This window comes from Nycticebus coucang, chromosome 18 (assembly GCF_027406575.1).
Source record: "Nycticebus coucang isolate mNycCou1 chromosome 18, mNycCou1.pri, whole genome shotgun sequence".
Classification (NCBI taxonomy): domain Eukaryota; kingdom Metazoa; phylum Chordata; class Mammalia; order Primates; family Lorisidae; genus Nycticebus; species Nycticebus coucang.
In genome coordinates this window covers 30837393-30855259 of record NC_069797.1, presented here as the reverse complement: position 1 = coordinate 30855259, position 17867 = coordinate 30837393, and the positions used below count along the sequence as shown (strand labels likewise).

The window sequence follows — 17867 nt, the reverse complement described above, 5'->3', positions numbered from 1 at the left end:
TAAAAAGAGCACAGGCTGACACATAATTAATGCAGATAGAAATATGCAAATGGGGTGGCGCCCGTAGCTCAGTGGGTAGGGTGCCAGTCACATACACCAAGGCTGGCGGGTTTGAACCTGGCCTGGGCCAGCTAAACCCACAATGACAATTGCAACAAAAAAATAGCTGAGCATTGTGGTGGGCACCTGTAGTCCCAGCTACTTGGGAAGCTGAGGCAAGAGAATCGCTTAAGCCCAAAAGTTGGAGGTTGCTGTGAGCTGTGATGCCACAGCACTCTACTGAGGGAGACATAGTGAGACTCTAAAAAAAAAATATATATATACATATGTATATATGCAAATGAAATGTAAAAAAAGACAAAGGATATTTGTAGGGAATACACTGGCCAGGGTCTGGCCCTGCTCTTTGCATATTCTTCATCAGATAGAGCTCACAAACTTTGTGACTGTGTCAACTGTGATAAGATGAGAAAAATAAAGACATATGCTGAATTTTTTATAATACCAAATTTATTCCATTTAAAGAAGTGTCATATTTCGAGATCATATCCTTCTTTTTTTAATTCTACAACACTTCTTTTGTGGAATGACAGTGAAGGTAGATGGTAACTGATGTGTTTTATGAGCTTCCTTGCAACTTAAAAATTTGATCACTGTATGTCCTTCTCCCATTTTTTTTTTGTTTTTTGATACCGCACTGATTTGTGAGACCCAAATGTAGAAAAATGCACACTAAATAGTGGGTGATTCCCAATCTATTTGGAAGAAATCTCAGTTAATTCACATATACTTCAGGGAGAAGACTTAACAAATATCTTACTTTTCATTCTTTTTTTTTTTTTTTTTTTGTAGAGACAGAGTCTCACTTTACCGCCCTTGGTAGAGTGCCATGATATCACAGGACTCACAGCAACCTCCAGCTCTTGGGCTTCCGCGATTCTCTCGCCTCAGCCTCCAGAGCAGCTGGGACTACAGGTGCCCACCACAACGCCCGGCTATTTTTTTGTTGCAGTTTGGCCGGGGCTGGGTTTGAACCCGCCACCCTCGGTATATGGGGCCGGTGCCCTACTCACTGAACCACAGGTGCCACCCTTACTTTTCATTCTTAACAGCTCTCTCCACAAAAATGTTCCATAAGTATCTCAAAGTAATCATAACAACTACTGTTAAGGGACTAATGAAACACTTCTTCATAACCTCTGACAATTTGACAGGAGTAAATTTAATAATAGCAGTAAATACAGATGGGACTACAGAAATCGAGGAGGTCCTGATACAAAACTCTTCCTGCGTTGGATGGCATCTCTGCTTTCTCATCTGAAATGAACCAGAAAATTAATTATAATGATCATAGCACTTAAGCAGAAAAATCAAAACAAAATCGGGGCTCTCTGAGAGAATGCCTTTCTTCTTGTTACCTCCGGCCCACTTCCCATATGCTGGAGGAGCTCCAGAGAGAAGGCAGTATTTACTGCGAACTTGGCTCCTGATTTATTGTGGAGTATGGCGCTGTGGCTTCCCCCAGGGCAGTTTCTTTCAGTCATTTACATTGTGTGGCAATAAAGTGCAGTTACACAAGCATGGGCCAAACTTGCTTAAAGAGAGAGTAGGCTTGGGACCAAAAGGGTTCTCAACCTTCCAGCTTGTCTTCCTCTAAAGTGGAGGCAGAATTTCCTCCACCTTCTATTCTCCTCTGAACCCCTTCACCTCTAGTACTTCCCAAGGCTGGAGGAATTTGCCTGGAAAGAGCTTTATAACGCACACCACTGCTCCCCAACTGTTTGTGGGAAATTGTTGGCCCCAGCCTAGAGTACTTACAGAGATGTTCCACTGTGCGGGTCTTCGTCTCGTTTGCAGAGCTGAAAGCAAATACGACAAGGGCAATGAGTTTGCCTGCTTTGCTTTTCTCTCTCTCTTTTTTTATTGTTAAAACATTCTCTTTAGTATGAGTTTTCTCATGCCTAACCCTGAGTAGCAATTTACATAGGCATTACATTCATTAGGCCTATTTCCTAAATAGTTGTTCTTATGGACAACCAGTTCTGATACGTTGTTGAAACTCATTCCAAAAGAGTTACACGGACAGAATATTTTTCTGAAGGAAAATAATTTTTGTCCAAGTTAAATGGTTTTCCTATTACATGATCGTGTACCTTATTCAGCATTTTGTTATTCACGAATACAACTTCCCACAAATGTGTAGGTTTGTTTCCTTGGTTCCTCTCTTTTAGGGGATCAGCTTTCCAAATGTCTCACCAGGACTGTGCAAACTGTCAAGGTCATCCAAAACAAGGGAAGTCTGGGAAAGCGTCAGAGCCAGGAACAGCCTGGGTGGCTGTCACGTGAGGACTCTTCCTCCAGTACCCACGGTTCCTCTCCTGTTCCAGCCTGAAGATCACCTCCGGTTTAGTAACACAGTACTCTGCTGAGACCAGGTTGCTGGAGCTCTCCAGCATCACGTCCCTATGCAGAGACCTGTGACTAGGATCCCGGTGTTGCTGCTCCTCCTGGGTGAAGCCCACAGCCACATCCTCAAATAACACTGATCCCTGGACTTTCTGTACAATCTTGTTCATTTTGTGCTGTTCTTGGGAAGACACAGACAACTTTGAAGATCCAGTCGCCACTCCCCCGGGTTGTTGCCCTAGCCCTAGAAGAGCAGGTAGACTCGGCAACCCAGGACCACCTCCCATGCAAGGCCGGAAGAAAACCTTGCCTGCTTTTCTAAGGCCTGTGGATAAACTCATCCAAGTGGCTCAGGGTTAGGTGCCATGGAAAGACCCCCACCTCTGCACTGGCTCAGTTCTCATTTTTTTTTTTTTTTTTTGCCACATTAATAGTTTTTATTGAACTTGGAGAAGATGTAACTCTTAATCAGGATTCTTACATTGCTGAGTATTTTTTCTTTTCTTTATGTTTAGAGTTGAAGTCTCAGTATTTGTCTGGGCTAGTCTCAAACTCCTAGATCCTTCTGCCTCAGCTTCTTAAGTAGCTGGGACTATAGGTGCACACCACCACACTGACACTTTTTTATAGGAAAAAATAAAAAAACTCAATATAGGAAAAATTGAGTTGGATTGTAATAGGGAGTGAGGTGAATTTCTTCTTGGGAGACATCATTGCCCAGTCATTATGTGTTTCATGGAGAATGCCCTTGCTGAATGACGAACTCCGCCTACGGCATATTGGCCGTTCCTTAAAGGCGTTCTGCCTATTTGCCCTCCTTTTGCACTGCATTAAATGACGAGTCAAATGCACGGCATTAACGTATGCATGCACGTCCTCTGAATCATGCTAGCCAATGAGGTTAACTACTCAACAATATAAACCAGCCCACTGCTGGCTCAACTCCAGAGGTGAGCAGCAAATGGCATCTTTTTAATGCAGATCTCTGTATCCCCAGACCAGATGTTCCTCTCCTTGTTTGTTTATTATACCACAGGCAGCACCGGGTAACAACGAAGGGAAATTTAAAAGGAGGAAAATCAGCCCCAAGTCCCCTACCCCTAACACCACAGCTACTTTCCTTCAGACCTTGACTATAGGCACTTCCATTCTTGGTAAAGCTCTCTTCATAATATACATACAATTGAGCAAGTTTATTTTAGATCTTACAGTAGAAAGGCCACATTCCACTTTGCCCAAGAATGGTTCCTAATGCAAGTCACTCACGTAGCCTGTTGTCCGCCTTTAGCTAGCAGAGTTTTTACCCTAATAGCTCAGAATGTTTAGATACCTTTATTATTCTTTTTCTTCTTGCAATCACTCCAAAGCACAACGTTAGAAAGACCACAACACACGCAGCAATGATGGCTTCGATCGGTACAGCTATGGCTTTCTCTGTTGGAAATGCAAACGCAGGGAATGAGAATGAACCTTTATAGGCGGCTCAGATGTCCCAGCCACGATGCCTTCCATTGTATCATCCTCTTAATTAAGTTCTCCCAGCCTCCCCAAAAGGTTATCTCCATTTTATAGATGAGGAACCAGGGGCTTTGAGATGTTAGTCTAAGTGTCCAATATCACAGAACTAGTGAATGGCAGAGGCAGGTTTTGAATCCATTCCTTTTCGGAAGAACAATGTATTATAGTATGATTCACTTCCCCCAAATGAATAGACCATTTTGTATTTTCTTCATCCACAATTTTTGCCATACAGAAAGTAGAACTAGATTGAAGTCAGTGATTTTTCCTGCCTTTTGAAAAGCTCAAAAGATACTGAGAGATATCCCAGAAGGAGAAAGAAAGAGGGGAAAGCTTTGAGAGCAAGAAGAGAAAGGGGGAAAAAAGAGAGAGAGAGAGGAGAGCTTTCTGGATTAAGAAGGGGAGAGCGGCTCGGCGCGCGTAGCACAGTGGTTACGGCACCAGCCCCATCCCCTGAAGGTGGTGGGTTCAAATCCAGCCAGCTAAAACAACAGCTAAACAACTACAACAACAAGAAAATAGCCGGGCATTGTGGCGGGCGCCTGTAGTCCCAGCTACTTGGGAGGCTGAGGCAAGAGAATCGCTTAAGCCCAGGAGTTTGGGGTTGCTGTGAGCTGCAACACCACAGCACTCTACCAAGGGCGACATAGAGAGACTCTGTCTCAAAATAAAAAAGAAGGGGAGAGACATAAGGGGTAGAAATGTATTGGCTCCAAGGTATAGAAAGAAAGTGGCAAAATGAATCAAAGTTAATAAATGCTTAAACATCTATAAAATGTAGCTCTTTGTCAACTATAACCCTAATGTTAAATAATGTTTAAAGCTCAAGAAAAAAATTAATAACTTAATCATAAAATTCAAAATCTATATGAGTTATTATAATCCTTTTAAAATTCTTACAGCAAAAAAGTATGCATAATGTGCTTTGCTTTAATATGTTTAATGGAATATAGGATGGAATTCTGAAAAGTAAAAGGGCTTTAAGCAAAGGTTTTTTTTTTTTTTTTTTTTTTAGCAAAGGTTTTTAAATGACTTTGTCTAAGCCCCTGGATTCTGATGCCACCTAATGAGAGGAAGGGGTTCCAATCATGGTTTAGATAAAATTTTAGATATTTAAAGTAAACAGAGAGTGTGCTACTTATTGCATAATTGAGTTTATGAATTGAGGTGTGGACAACACATATTTACTAAATAATGAATGTGTATTAGGCACGGTGCTCAGCTCTGCAAAAACCAGGACAGACGTGGAGGGCTCCTCTGCCCTCATGAAGCTCATATTCTATCCAGGGAGACAAACAGTAAATGAACAAAAACTACAGATTGAGATAAGAATTACAAAGGAAGCAGGGTCATGACAGGGCATATGAGTGGTATAAACCAGAGTGGAAGGGAAGAAATGACTTTAGATAAATCTAATTTCAAAGGCTAATTTCTATATACCTCAAGATTATGATATAGGGTTTATCCTCCCTCCCCATAAGTATAAAATATACAAACCAATTACCTTTTAATCATTTTCTTTCCTATGACTTACCCATCTTGGGATATTTGTGGGGAGTAAGTGTATTAAATGTTTGCCCTCTCTTGTTTATTCCTAAAAATTATTCTCATGAAGGTCATACCTAACTTCTGGAGAAACTTGGCTCAACAGGCCTCTACTTACAAGCCCTGCATGTCATAGCCAGCTCTGGGATGTACCGAAAGAGCCTTCGTCTTACTGGGGAGCCCCTCCACTTGCATATCAAGGACATGTGTCAAAATGAAGGGAAAGTGAAAGTGAGATGATCAGGAAAAGTATTCAGTCACTGGTCGGAATATTTTTACTAAGCCGAATAAAATAAAACTATATGCGACAGATTTCATTTTCATCAATAAGCTAAAATAAACTGCCTGACCCTCTGGCTTGCTTTGGATTCCAAGTTTCCATTGAAAGTGACTTTGGGATGGAGCTGGAACATATTCTTCTTAGTAAAGTATCTCAAGAATGGGAAAAAAAGTATCCAATGTACTCAGCCCTACTATGAAACTAATTTATGGCTTTCACATGAAAGCTATAACCCAGTTATAACCTAACAATAGGGGGAAGGAGGAAAGGGAGGGGAGGGAGCGGGGAGGTGGACAGAGGGAGGGAGATTGGTGGGATTACACCTGCGGTGCATCTTACAAGGGTATATGCGAAACTTAGTAAATGTGGAATGTAAATGTCTTAACACAATAACTAAGAAAATGCCAGGAAGGCTGTGTTAACCAGTGTGATGAAAATGTGTCAGACGGTCTATGAAACCAGGGTATGGTGCCCCATGATCACATTAATGTTCACAGCTATGATTTAATAAAAAAAAGGAAAGAAAAGAAAGTGACTTTGGCAAGTATAACTACTCCCTCCTGTTTTATGTTGTCATTTATATATTGACAACCCCTCCTTATATATATTTCACCCCTCCCATCTTTGTTATGGCAAAATAATTCTAAGACGTGTGCTAAATCTCGTGCTTAAGAAACGACTATGATGTCATTTCCACTTTTGCATGGCCTCATTTGGGAACAACCCCACTGAGCAGTGAAGTCATGAAAAACTCAGCATTGAGCCTGAACACCAGCAGCGGACAGTGTATGTTACAAAGGCAGCCAATGGCCAGAGGAGTAACAAAGCAAGAATAAATGAGAAAAACAAGTTGGTTTGGAAGAACTCCACCCCAAACAAGTTTCTGCCCACCTGAAAGGCGATTTGCCAAGCTGGCATCCTGATTGCCACACAAGCTGAATGTTTGCTTGTTTTTTTTAAATGTGCCAGGAGCAATTATGATGTCTTCTTAACTAATAGAGATAGTATCATTCCCTATTCTGTAAGTGTGGTCTTCACCACCAGTTGAGATGTGAGGCCCATTTCAGCATGCTTTTGTGGTCTCCGTGGAGGTGAATAGCCACAGCTATTCCACTGTTTCTACCCCATGGGTACTTAGGATATTTATAGGTTTGGTTTTTAAAGCAAGCAGCCCCTGGGTATACTGTCACTGCTCCCATATGCCAGCAATCATGGTGATGGGCATTCAACCACCAGCAGCTCTTCCTCCCCACCAGCTACTCTGTTCCTAGCCCAGACCCTCTACCCCAGGGGGAGGAAAGAAGATGTCCTATGGTTACGTCAATCTGACATTCCTGGCTGGGGTTCAGTTGGCTGCCTGGGGACTGGCAAAAAAGGCAATGAGTGGGTACAGGGAGGCAAATGACAAAGTGAATAATGTTCTAACAAGATACAGGAGCCTCAGCTTGCTGGGCTGGCTCTCGAGTACTGGCCCAAGACCAGAAAATGCTGTACATGAGCAGTTTAGCATCTGCTACACCAGGTAGCTCGCCTTTCTCTTTTTGTATGAGCAAGAAATCCGAGGAGGAAAAAACACTCAGAGATTCATTTGTTCTCTGTTAGTGCAGAGATGATCAACCTGGGTGGATGAAGCATGAAGCCAAGAGAAAAGCTTTTTTTCTTTCCCTCCCTCTTTTGATAAGCCTCCAGGTTAGAGTAAGAGTTAGGAGTGATTTTAGAGATCCATTTTCTTTTTTTTTCTGAGAGTCTCACTTTGTCATCCTCGGTAGAGTGCCAGTGGTGTCACAGCTCACAGTAACCTCAAACTCTTGGGCTTAAGCAATTCTTTTGCCTCAGCCTCCCAAGTAGCTGGGACTACAGGCTCCTGCCACAATGCCCGGATATTTTTTGGTTGTAGTTGTCATTGGTATTTGGCAGGCCCAGGCTGGATTCGAACTCACCACCTCTCGTGTATGTGGCTGGTGCCCTAGCAGCTGAGCTACAGGCACCAAGCCAAAGATCCATTTTCTTACTGGTCACCAACTTCCTTCTTTGTGGTACTTTTTTTGGGGGGGGGAGGGGGGCGGGGCAGAGTCTCAAGCTGTCACCCTGGGTAGAATGCCATGGTTTCATCATGGCTCACAGCAACCTCAAACTCTTGGGCTGAAGCAATCCTCTTGCCTCAGTTATTCTATTTTTAGTAGAGATGGGGTCTCACTATTGCTTAGGCTGTTCTTGAATTCATAAGCTCAAGCAATCCACCTGCCTCAGCCTTCCAGAGTGCTAGGATTATAGGCTGAGCCACCTCAACTGAACCGGGGTGTTTTTTTTGGGGGGGGGGTGTGTGTGAGGGGGTTCTTGGGTTTTTTGTTTGTTTTTACTTCTCTTCTGTTTGTCATTAGGCCATGAACTCAGAAGTCCAGTTCCTACATACCTGGTTGCCCAATTGTTTTCTACACTTGGTTCTAGAAAAATATCTTTGCTCAAAAAGCAGTGTCCTATATGGAATGGGCATAACTCCCCTAAAAAGACAGACTCAGTTTCTTAGTGGAAAATTCCTTGGATGGGAATAATTCTTCAAGAAAATCCTAGCTACGAATTATAATTGTCATTATTATTTGTTGTCACCAAAAATATTTACTGAGCACCTAGTCTGAGTTTTGCTCTGTGCTGGTTATTCCTTAAAAAGAGTTACCTTTGGGTGGCGCCTGTGGCCCAGTCGGTAAGGTGCCAGCCCCACATACCGAGGGTGGCCGGTTCAAGCCTGACCCCGGCCAAACTGCAACCAAAAAATAGCCGGGCGTTGTGGCGGGCACTTGTAGTCCCAGCTACTTGGGAGGCTGAGGCAAGAGAATCGCTTAAGCCCAGGAGTTGGAGGTTGCTGTGAGCTGTGTGAGGCCACGGCACTCTACCGAGGGCCATAAAGTGAGACTCTGTCTCTACAAAAAAAAAAAAAAGAGTTACCTTTAACAATCAGGTGAAAGTCCATGGTCTCCACTTTCAGAGATGAATTTGCAATACAGTTGTAGGTCCCATTGTCAGATTTCCTGACTTTGGTAATTGACAGCTGCAAAGACTCACTTGTCTGGTGGATTTGATGATGGTTTTTCTCTAAATTCAGGATGCTGTTACTTTTGTACCACATCATTTGAGCCTGGGGATTGGATTTCACGTTGCAAACCAAATTCACGGAACTGCCTTCCTCAGCTGTTTGGAAGTTGTTTCCACTTAGGAGAGGAGGAACTGCAAGACTCAAGCATTTAGATTTCATTAGCAGATAAGCAGTAGTTTGTGGTCCCTGTTCAAGGCCTTCCTTTAGGCATTTACTCATTTGATACAAATTTTTGAGCACCTATTAAGTGCTGATCACAGAGCTAGCAGCTGGGGATATAATTCAAAATAACACATCCAGTGCCAAACCCCATAGAACTTCTAATGTGGTGAAGACAAACCATGAAACAATATATGATTATGAACATAATGTGATCATAAATCTGTACCAAGTAGACAATTTATAATACTAGCCAGAAGCATAAGCTTTGGGCTTTTGTTCTCTGAGAGTTAATAAACCAACCCAAGTTAGTGTTGGATAAAATAGTACAATATTAAGAAGGCAGGCATTGGCCGAGTGTGGTGGCTCACACTTGTGATTCTAGCACTCTGGGAGGCCAAGGCAGGTGGATTGCTTGAGCTCAGAAATTCGAGACCAGCCTGAGCAAGAGTCAGACCCTCTCTCTACTAAAAATAGAAAAACTAGCTGGGCATTGTGGCAGGAACCTGTAGTCTCTGCTACTTGGGAGGCTAAGGCAAGAGGATCACTTGAACCCAAGAGTTTGAAGATGCTGTGAGCGATGACTCTCAGCACTCTACTGAGGGTGAAAACATGAGACTGTCTAAAAAAATAAAAATAAGAAGGTAGGCATTGAAGATAGTCCTGATTTCATCCTAATTTCATCTCTACCACTTGGAGATAGTTACTTAACTTCTAATGCCTCCGTTTTCTTGTCTAACAAATGGGATAATAATACCCATCTCATAAGTTTCTGTGAAGAGTAAATGAGTTAACCCCTGGAAAGAATTTACTACAGTGCTTAGCTACTGTTATCACTGTGGTGGCAGTGGTTTGGAGGGTTTTATTTTTGTACTTTATCTAATGGTTGTCCTGGCTGTATATTTACCAATGCCTATTTGCATTTCCTCAGTGGTCCTCTAGAAATAATGTCCTCCCAGAAGGTGTTGTGATCACAACTCTGGCATCTATGGAAGTGGAGAGTCCCTCTCATGCCTCCGCGTTTGCAACTCCTTATTCCCTCCACAACAAGGAGCAGTTGTAGACCCACACATAGTCAAACACATTTATCTCCGTGGCCCTTGCCCTTTCCAGCAAAGATGTAGGAGAGTGACAAAATGGTGGAAGAGTGGGAACCTGGGAAAAGGTAGAGGCGGAGAAGCAGGAAAAAGGAGCTAGAATAATTCAAACACTGAATAATTAGACCCCGAGTAGGCTGTGCTATTAATAACTCTCTCTGAAGAACGACATTTTGTTGCTCTTTGGAATGAGCTTGAATTCTGTATCGTTTCCAACCAGGATAGTATATGGTATTCAGAGGTGTAGGAAGCTGCTAGAACAGAGAACATGATTGTCAAATACAACAATGCCATTTGGGGACAGATCCTATTCATTATTTCTTCTTATTTAACTATTTAAAATTAAGTGTATCAGCTACTAGGAACACCCACTCTTTATGTACATTTCAAATAAAGCGAAAGTCCTCTTTGTCTCCAGGCTGGTCACTTTCTAACTCCTCTGAAATACCCACTGCTGTGAATTGGGTGTAAATCCTTAATAATTATGGAAACATTATTCAGAATCTAAACATCACTGAAATCTGGAACACATGCTTAGATACGTAAATATCATGGTGGTCAGCCTTAATAAAGTGGAGACGTGTTGGAGAAAAAAAAAAGGAGTTTTCTATATCTGTAGTGTTCCCAAAGGGAATATAGTGTACTGTTTTTAGGAGCATGGGAAGGATTTACATAACAGGTTTCATTTCTCTAATGACCTTCATGGTTTTTTTGTTTTGTTTTGTTTTGTTTTTGTAGAGACAGAGTTTCACCTTATCGCCCTTGGTAGAGTGCCGTGGCGTCACACAGCTCACAGCAATCTCCAAATCCTTGGGCTTAGGCAATTCTCTTGACTCAACCTCCCAAGTAGCTGGGACTACAGGCGCCCGCCACAACACCCGGCTATTTTTTTTGTTGCAGTTTGGCCAGGGCTGGGTTTGAACCCGCCACCCTCGGCATATGGGGCCGGCACCCTACCCACTGAGCCACAGGTGCTGCCCGACCTTCATGGTTTTGAGATATGTCCACATTGAGTTATAGAGATCTAGTTCCTTGCTTGCAGAGTGCTATGGTATAATATATGGTTTTTTAATATTGAGTACTTTGACGGACATTAGGTTGTTTTCATTAGAGTGTTAATGCTACCATAAACACTCTCGTACTTATCTCTTCATGTGCATGTATTTCTCCAAGGTTAATATCTGAAAGGAGAAATTCTCAGTCATAGTATAATCACGTTTTAAATTTTGATAGATATTCCAAAAGAGTTGATCTCAATTTCTACTTTTAGCAACAATGTATGAGCAAAACTATTTCTCCACATTCCCCCTTAAACAGTCAAGCTTCCATTTAGCTCTCGAGCTGCTATTTATAACAATAATAATACTTCCTTTGGATTGTGCATAACATCCTTGTCCCATTTTTTTGAGCTCATTTTGATGTATTAGTGGATGAGCTTGTGTCAGCTATTGTCACTATGAATCAGTGACCAATTGGCCATATACAGAGTGTGTGTAAATGTCTATTTTTATGAGACAGAGTCTCACTCTGTGCCCTGGGTGGAGTGTTGTGGCAGCATAGCTCACAGCAATCTTAAACTCTTGGGCTCCAGCGATCCTCCTGCCTAAGCCTCCTGAGTAGCTGGGAATACAGGTGCCTGTAAAAACAGCTGCAATACAGGTGCCTAGCTAGTTTTTATATTTTTAGTAGAGACGGAGTCTCACTCTTGTTCAATCTGGCCTCAAACTCCTGAGCTCAAGGGATCCGCCCATTTCCACCTCCCAGAGTGCTAGTTTTACAGGCATACGCCACTGCACCCTGCCTCGTGTGTATATATACATATATATACATAATGGTGTGTATGTACACACACGTATGTGTGTATGTATCTATACACACACACATATGCTTAGCAACAATCATAATTAGGAGGCTGTTATAAAGATGATTGTAAAAGTAGATTGAGGCTGGAAAACTAAAAACAATTTAAGTCACCAAATCACATTGTCAGCATTTCTCCTGGGTCTCCCTTAGGAAGGCTTCATGGAAAGAGAACTAGATTAGAAGCCTAGGCTTTTACTAGAGGAATAAAGTAGCTCTGAGCCCTATGATGTGTTGACAGCATCCTCAATAAAAACTTAGCTTCACTGACTTTTCCACACATTTCAGTTCTGCACCTCATGTTTAAAAGCGTAAGCTGGCCAGGCACGGTGGCTCACACCTCTAATCCCAGAACGTTGGGAAGGTTGCTTGAGGCCAGGGATTTAAAACCAGCCTGGGCACCATAGCAAGTTGGCATCGCCATAAAAAATAAAAAATTTAGCCAGGGATGGTGGTGCATGGCTATAGTCTCAGCTACTTGAGAGGATGAGGTGGGAGGATTGTTTGAGTCCAGGAGCTTGAGGTTGCAGTAAGCTATGAGAGCTGTCACTGCACTGTAGCCTGGGTGACAGAGAGAGAATCTATCTCGAAAGAAAGAAAAGAAAAGAAAAGAAAAGAAGGAAGGAAGGAAGGAAGGAAAAGGGAAGGAAAGGAAAGGAAAGAAAGAAAGAAAGGAAAGATCCTGGGGATTTGTATTTTGTTCTTAGGTCCAGCTATGATTGGAGCTGCTATTCTGGGCCCCAGTTTCCTCATCTGTCATTTTAAAAGGCTGGATTACCAGACCTCCAAGGTCCTATTATAGTCTTGGATTCTATCAGAGTACCCAAGAGATAGCTTGCTGATAATCAGTTTTTGCCAATTTGTTTAAAATAAAATTTTGAAAAAAGTGTCTTTGTTTAGAAACATGCAAATGATTCACTCTAGAACCTCAAGCTATCGGATGCCCCCATTTTCCAGAGTTGGGTCCCTATCAGTTTCTTCACCCTGGTATCTTAGGGGCAATGGCACCAATTTTTCACAGAAAAGTTGGCTGAGCTCTTTGGCATCAAGTGATTTTTATTTTTGTTACTAGCTTCCAAATAAGGAGCTCTTTCTACCAGTCATACCACTCTGTCATCCTATACCACAACATCCCTTACTATACTCATTTCCCTCACGCAGAACCAGATTTCCAGCCAAATCACCATCATGACCACCTACATACTATCATTTGACAGTCCTCTAACCATATATAGTTCCACCAATGGGTTACCCATACTTGAAACCCAACCATTAAAGAGCTTCACCATTTTGGATTTTAAGATTATGTTAAAAGATCCCCAAATGAAAATCTTTCTAAGTGGAACATAAAGCTAGACACCACAAAGAAAAAGATTTAAAGTTTCAATATAAAAAACTATTAAAATTTTCAAAATAAATAGGGGAAACAATGCAAAATTACAAATGACTAATTTTCTTAGTTTGCAAAGCCCTTATACATATCAACGAGAAAAAGACAACCTAACAGAAAAATGGATAAAAGACACAAGCAGGCATTTCACAGGAAAAGAAAAATCACATGAATACCTTTCACTTGTGAAAAGGTGAACACCTTCGTTGTTAGAATTTGAGATAGAATCTTACTCTGTCACCTTGGGTAGAGTGCCATGGCACATCATAGCTCACAGCAACCTCAAACTCTTGGGGCTCAAGCAATCCTCCTGCCTTAGCCTCCTGAGTAGCTGGAATTACAAGCACCTGCCACAACACCAGCTTTTTTTTTGTTCTTTAGTTTTTGGCCAGGGCTGGGTTTGAACCCACCACCTTTGGTATATGGGGCTGGTGCCCTACTCCTTGAGCCACAGGCACCACCCAACACCAGCGATTTTTAGAGATGGGGTTGGGGGGGGTCTCACACTTGCTCAGGCTGGTCTTGAACTCCTGAGTTCAAGGGATCCACCTGTGTTGGTCTCCCAAGATGGTAGAATTACAGGTGTGAGGCACCTCACCTGGCTCAATACCCTCATTCTAAATTTTAAAAATGAAAATAAAATTTCAAAGGAGGCTAACAAATTCTTAAGAGTTTAAGGGTACTTAGTGCTCACAGATAAATAAGTACTCTCATGCTTTGTTGTGGGAGCATAAATCTGCCAATTTGGCAATATCAAGACCTAGTTTTTAGCTTTGTTTTTTTTTGTGTGTGTGTGTGTTTTTTTTTTTTTTTGGCCAGGGCTGGGTTTGAACCCGCCACCTCCAGCATATGGGATCTGCGCCCTACTCCTTGAGCTACAGGCGCCGCCCTAGTTTTTAGCTTTTTAGTTTTTAGCACTACCACTTAATGTAGTGCAGACATGATAGCTTGACAAGCAGTTTCTTTCCCCCTTACTCACATATAACATTCAGCATCACTGAAATGGACACTGTCTTATCACTCTGCAGCCTGCAGGTAAAGTTGACATTGTGGTCATCTTCGCTGATGGAAGAGACACAGATGGAGCTGGAGTTGATTTTGTTTCCAGATTTCAAATCCACTCTCCCCTCTTCTCGATACCAGAGAAGTTCTTCCTCCCTGGTATGGTTCTGAACAGCACATTTCAGAGATTCTTGAGAGCCACGCCGAGTGTCCAGGATATAGTTCTCCGTTTTACCGTTCACAGTTAAAACAGAGCCTGGGAGTATAGGAAGAAACTATTGAGGTATGCGTGGCAAAAAAACCTAGACGTCCATCAACAGGGGGTGGTTAAATAAGTTATGTTTTATCAGCGAAAAATATATACTCTCAACAGTTAAAAATAGTCATGTTGATCTATATAATTTAATAAAGAAAAAGATCCATATGTATTATTAACTAAAAAAAAAGGAAAAAGTTAAAATGGTGGTCACCAAATTTTGCTGCAATTGGAATTACCTGGTAGTCTTTACGAAAATATTGATACCTGGCTCTCGTCCCCAGATGATATGATTAATTGACATGAGTGCAATCTTGGATTTTTTTTAAAGGCCCCAGGTGATTCTAATGTGCAGTGAAGTTTGAGAACCACTGGGTTAGAAACCAGTATGTACAGAAGGATTATATATATAACATATACACACACATACTATATATATATATATATATATTCATGGAGGAAAGATTTAGAAAAACTTCTATATCTATTGAATTTACATACACACACCAGATTTGATTTTCTTACTTCATGGAGTTAGAAGTAGAAAGCAAGGGAGTAGAAATGGAGAAATGAAGGGACTATAGCAAAATAAAAAAAATATTTAAGACATGAATATAGCAGGTGAAAATGCAGACTGTAAATCATCTCTAATAACTACTACAAATGCATCAAAATTGAACATGTATGTGAGGAAAATGACTTACAGAGGCTTTTCCGATTAGATGATAGGATTATGGACAAACTCAGTCTTGTATTTCTTTTTTTTATTGTTAAATCATAGCTGTGTACATCAAGGGGTACAATGTGCTGGTTTCATATACAATCTGAAATATTCTCATCAAACTGTTCAACGTAGCCTTCATGGCATTTTCTTAGTTATTGTATGTAGGCATTTGTATTCCGCCTTTAGTAAGTTTCACCTGTACTCATTCAGTCTTGTATTTCTGATATCTTAATATTATTTTAGTGGCATACCAAAACAAAAAGATGTCTAAATAGCCGGGTTTTGGTGGATAGACAAGATTTTGTGGGGTAGGTGAGCAGGGTAATAGCAGTTCTTTCTTCAGCTCTATTTTTAGAAATGCATTTATTACATAGTAATATACCTAAATTTTAATTTTCCTTATTCAGAAGTAAATAACAAAACTAAAAAAGACCTTTAAATGCCACAAATCTGCATCCTAGTTAACATTTGTTAGTATGTTAACTTTTCAGTAATACATTAACTTTTCAGCTACTGGCGAGGGTGAGGCAAGAGGACTGCTTGAGCCCAAGAGTTTGAGGTCGCTGTGTGCTATGATGATGCCATGACACTCTACTCTGGGTGACAGAGTGACACTCTGTCTTAAAAAAATTAATTAAAAATATATAGGGTGGTGCCTGTGGCTCAAGGAGTAGGGCGCTGGCCCCATATACCAGAGGTGGCGGGTTCAAACCTGGCCCTGGCCCAAAACTGCAAAATATATATATAAACTTTTAAAAAAAGTATAAGCTACTGGTAAAGATAATGAGATTGATGCCTAGTATTTTTCTTTTTTTTTTTAGAGACGGAGTTTTACTTTGTTGCCCTCAGTAGAGTTCTGTGGGGTCACAGCTCACAGCAACCTGTAGCTTAGGCGATTCTCCTGCCTCGGCCTCCCAAGTAGCTGGGGCTACAGGCGCCCTCCACAACACCTGGCTATTTTTTTGTTGCAGTTTGGCCAGGGCCAGGTTTGAACCCACCACCCTTGGTATATGGGACTGGTGCGCCCTACTCACTGAGCCACAGGTGCTGCCCGTGATGCCTGGAATTTTTTAAAAATCTGGGACAATATATGCCAAAACATTGAATGGTTATCTCTGGATAAAGGGCTTTAGGGAGATTTTTACTTTTCTTTCTCCTTTTATACATTGTCTAATTTATCTCACAATGACTATGTATAGTATGTAAAGCCAGGGAAGGTGGGGAAACTACTTACAGCTGGGGGTGAGGAGCAAACGCAGAAAAGATTTTCATGCAAGTCATGTGTTCAAATCAACAGAAGATTATTTGGTGTAAGATTAGTAATGAAATGCATTAAAATGTAGGAAAATTCTGGCTATGGCTCTGGAGAGAATAGAATACTTCACTTTGTCTTGTAATATTAGAACCCTAAAAACAATGTTTTTTCCATTTGGTTTTTTATTATGTGACTCCTATACTGTGAACCATACAAACTGCATAGTCATTCCAATATGGAATTTAAGGTTATACCCAATGCCCACTGACTTTTTAATTTTATTTATTTATTTATTTTATTTTTATTTTTATTTTTTGAGACAGAGTCTCACTTTGTCATCCCCGGTAGAGTGCTGTGGCATCACAGCTCACAGCAACCTCAGACTCTTGGGCTCAAGCGATTCTCTTGCCTCAGCCTCCCGAGCAGCTGGGACTACAGGCGCCTGCCACAACGCCCGGCTATTTTTAGAGACTGAGTCTCACTCTAGCTCAGGCTATCCGCCCGTCTTGGCCTCCCAGTGCTGGGATTATAGGCATGAATCACCGTGCCCAGCCTACCACTGATTTTTTTTTAAATGTGAAATTTCTCTTTATCTATAAAAAGAGGCCAAAAAGAGTATGAACTTACCTGTCATCTCATTCGGCAGAAAAACAATTACTGAAAGAAGAACTCTACATATTTGCATTACACTGCTGCTCTTCCACGCCATCTTTAAAAAATTCACTTCGAAACTACCGGGAGAAGAAGCATGCAGTTGGTATTGTACTTTGGTTTACAATGATTTTATGAACCTTCCTTCTGTCTATTTAGCGTTTAAAATAAGGTCCCAGATGAATCATCCTGGCTAAAACAGCAATACTTGTAGTTTTTAATTAAACAACCCTGTTCTGACTCAGTCCAAAGTACTTTTAGCATTAGGGCTTTTTTTTTTTCAGGCAACAAAAAGAAAACCACAAGGTAATAGATAAAACTATAGAAGGCACTTTAAGTCCCTGGTCTTCCCTAGAGAAATTGATAGATATCATTTTAACAGAAAAAGAGATGAAACTTACTGCATTCTCAAACAGTCTCAAAAAGTGTTAAAAGTTTCTATTGGGTCTTTTTTAAATCAATTTTTGATAGTGATGAGTCTTGCTCTGTAGCTCTGGCTAGAGTGCAGTGGCATCGTCACAGCTCACTGCAACCTCAAGCTCCTGGGCTCAAGTGATCCTCTTGCTTCAACCTCCCAAGTAGCTGGGACTATAGGCACCCACCACCATACCCAGCTAATCTTTTTCCTTCCTT

The 17867-nt window shown here is 41.3% G+C and overlaps 1 protein-coding gene and 1 long non-coding RNA gene across 2 annotated transcripts; one reads left to right on the top strand and one right to left on the bottom strand.

Moving 5' to 3' along the window:
- Nucleotides 1–860: 860 nt before the first annotated feature.
- Nucleotides 861–12575, top strand: LOC128571207 (uncharacterized). Its single transcript, XR_008375700.1, has 2 exons — nt 861–975; nt 10959–12575. It is a non-coding gene; the product is annotated as an uncharacterized LOC128571207 (long non-coding RNA).
- On the bottom strand, nt 969–17375 carry TMIGD1 (transmembrane and immunoglobulin domain containing 1). Its single transcript, XM_053570895.1, has 6 exons — nt 17211–17375; nt 14326–14604; nt 8693–8971; nt 3737–3840; nt 1819–1859; nt 969–1317 (listed from the first exon to the last, which is right to left on the bottom strand). Exons 1-6 carry the CDS (start codon nt 17290–17292, stop codon nt 1314–1316), a joined length of 789 nt encoding a protein of 262 aa, XP_053426870.1. The 5' UTR covers nt 17293–17375; the 3' UTR covers nt 969–1313.
- Nucleotides 17376–17867: the final 492 nt, after the last annotated feature.

Coding starts and splice junctions, on each gene's coding strand:
- TMIGD1 (XM_053570895.1), bottom strand. CDS start 17,292: ATGGCGTGGAAGAGCAGCAGTGTAATGCAAATATGTAGAGTTCTTCTT. Junction 14,605..17,210: donor TCTGCCGAATGAGATGACAG/GTAAGTTCATAC, acceptor CTATACTCCCAG/GCTCTGTTTTAACTGTGAAC. Junction 1,860..3,736: donor GAAGAAAAAGAATAATAAAG/GTATCTAAACAT, acceptor ATTTGCTTTCAG/CTCTGCAAACGAGACGAAGA.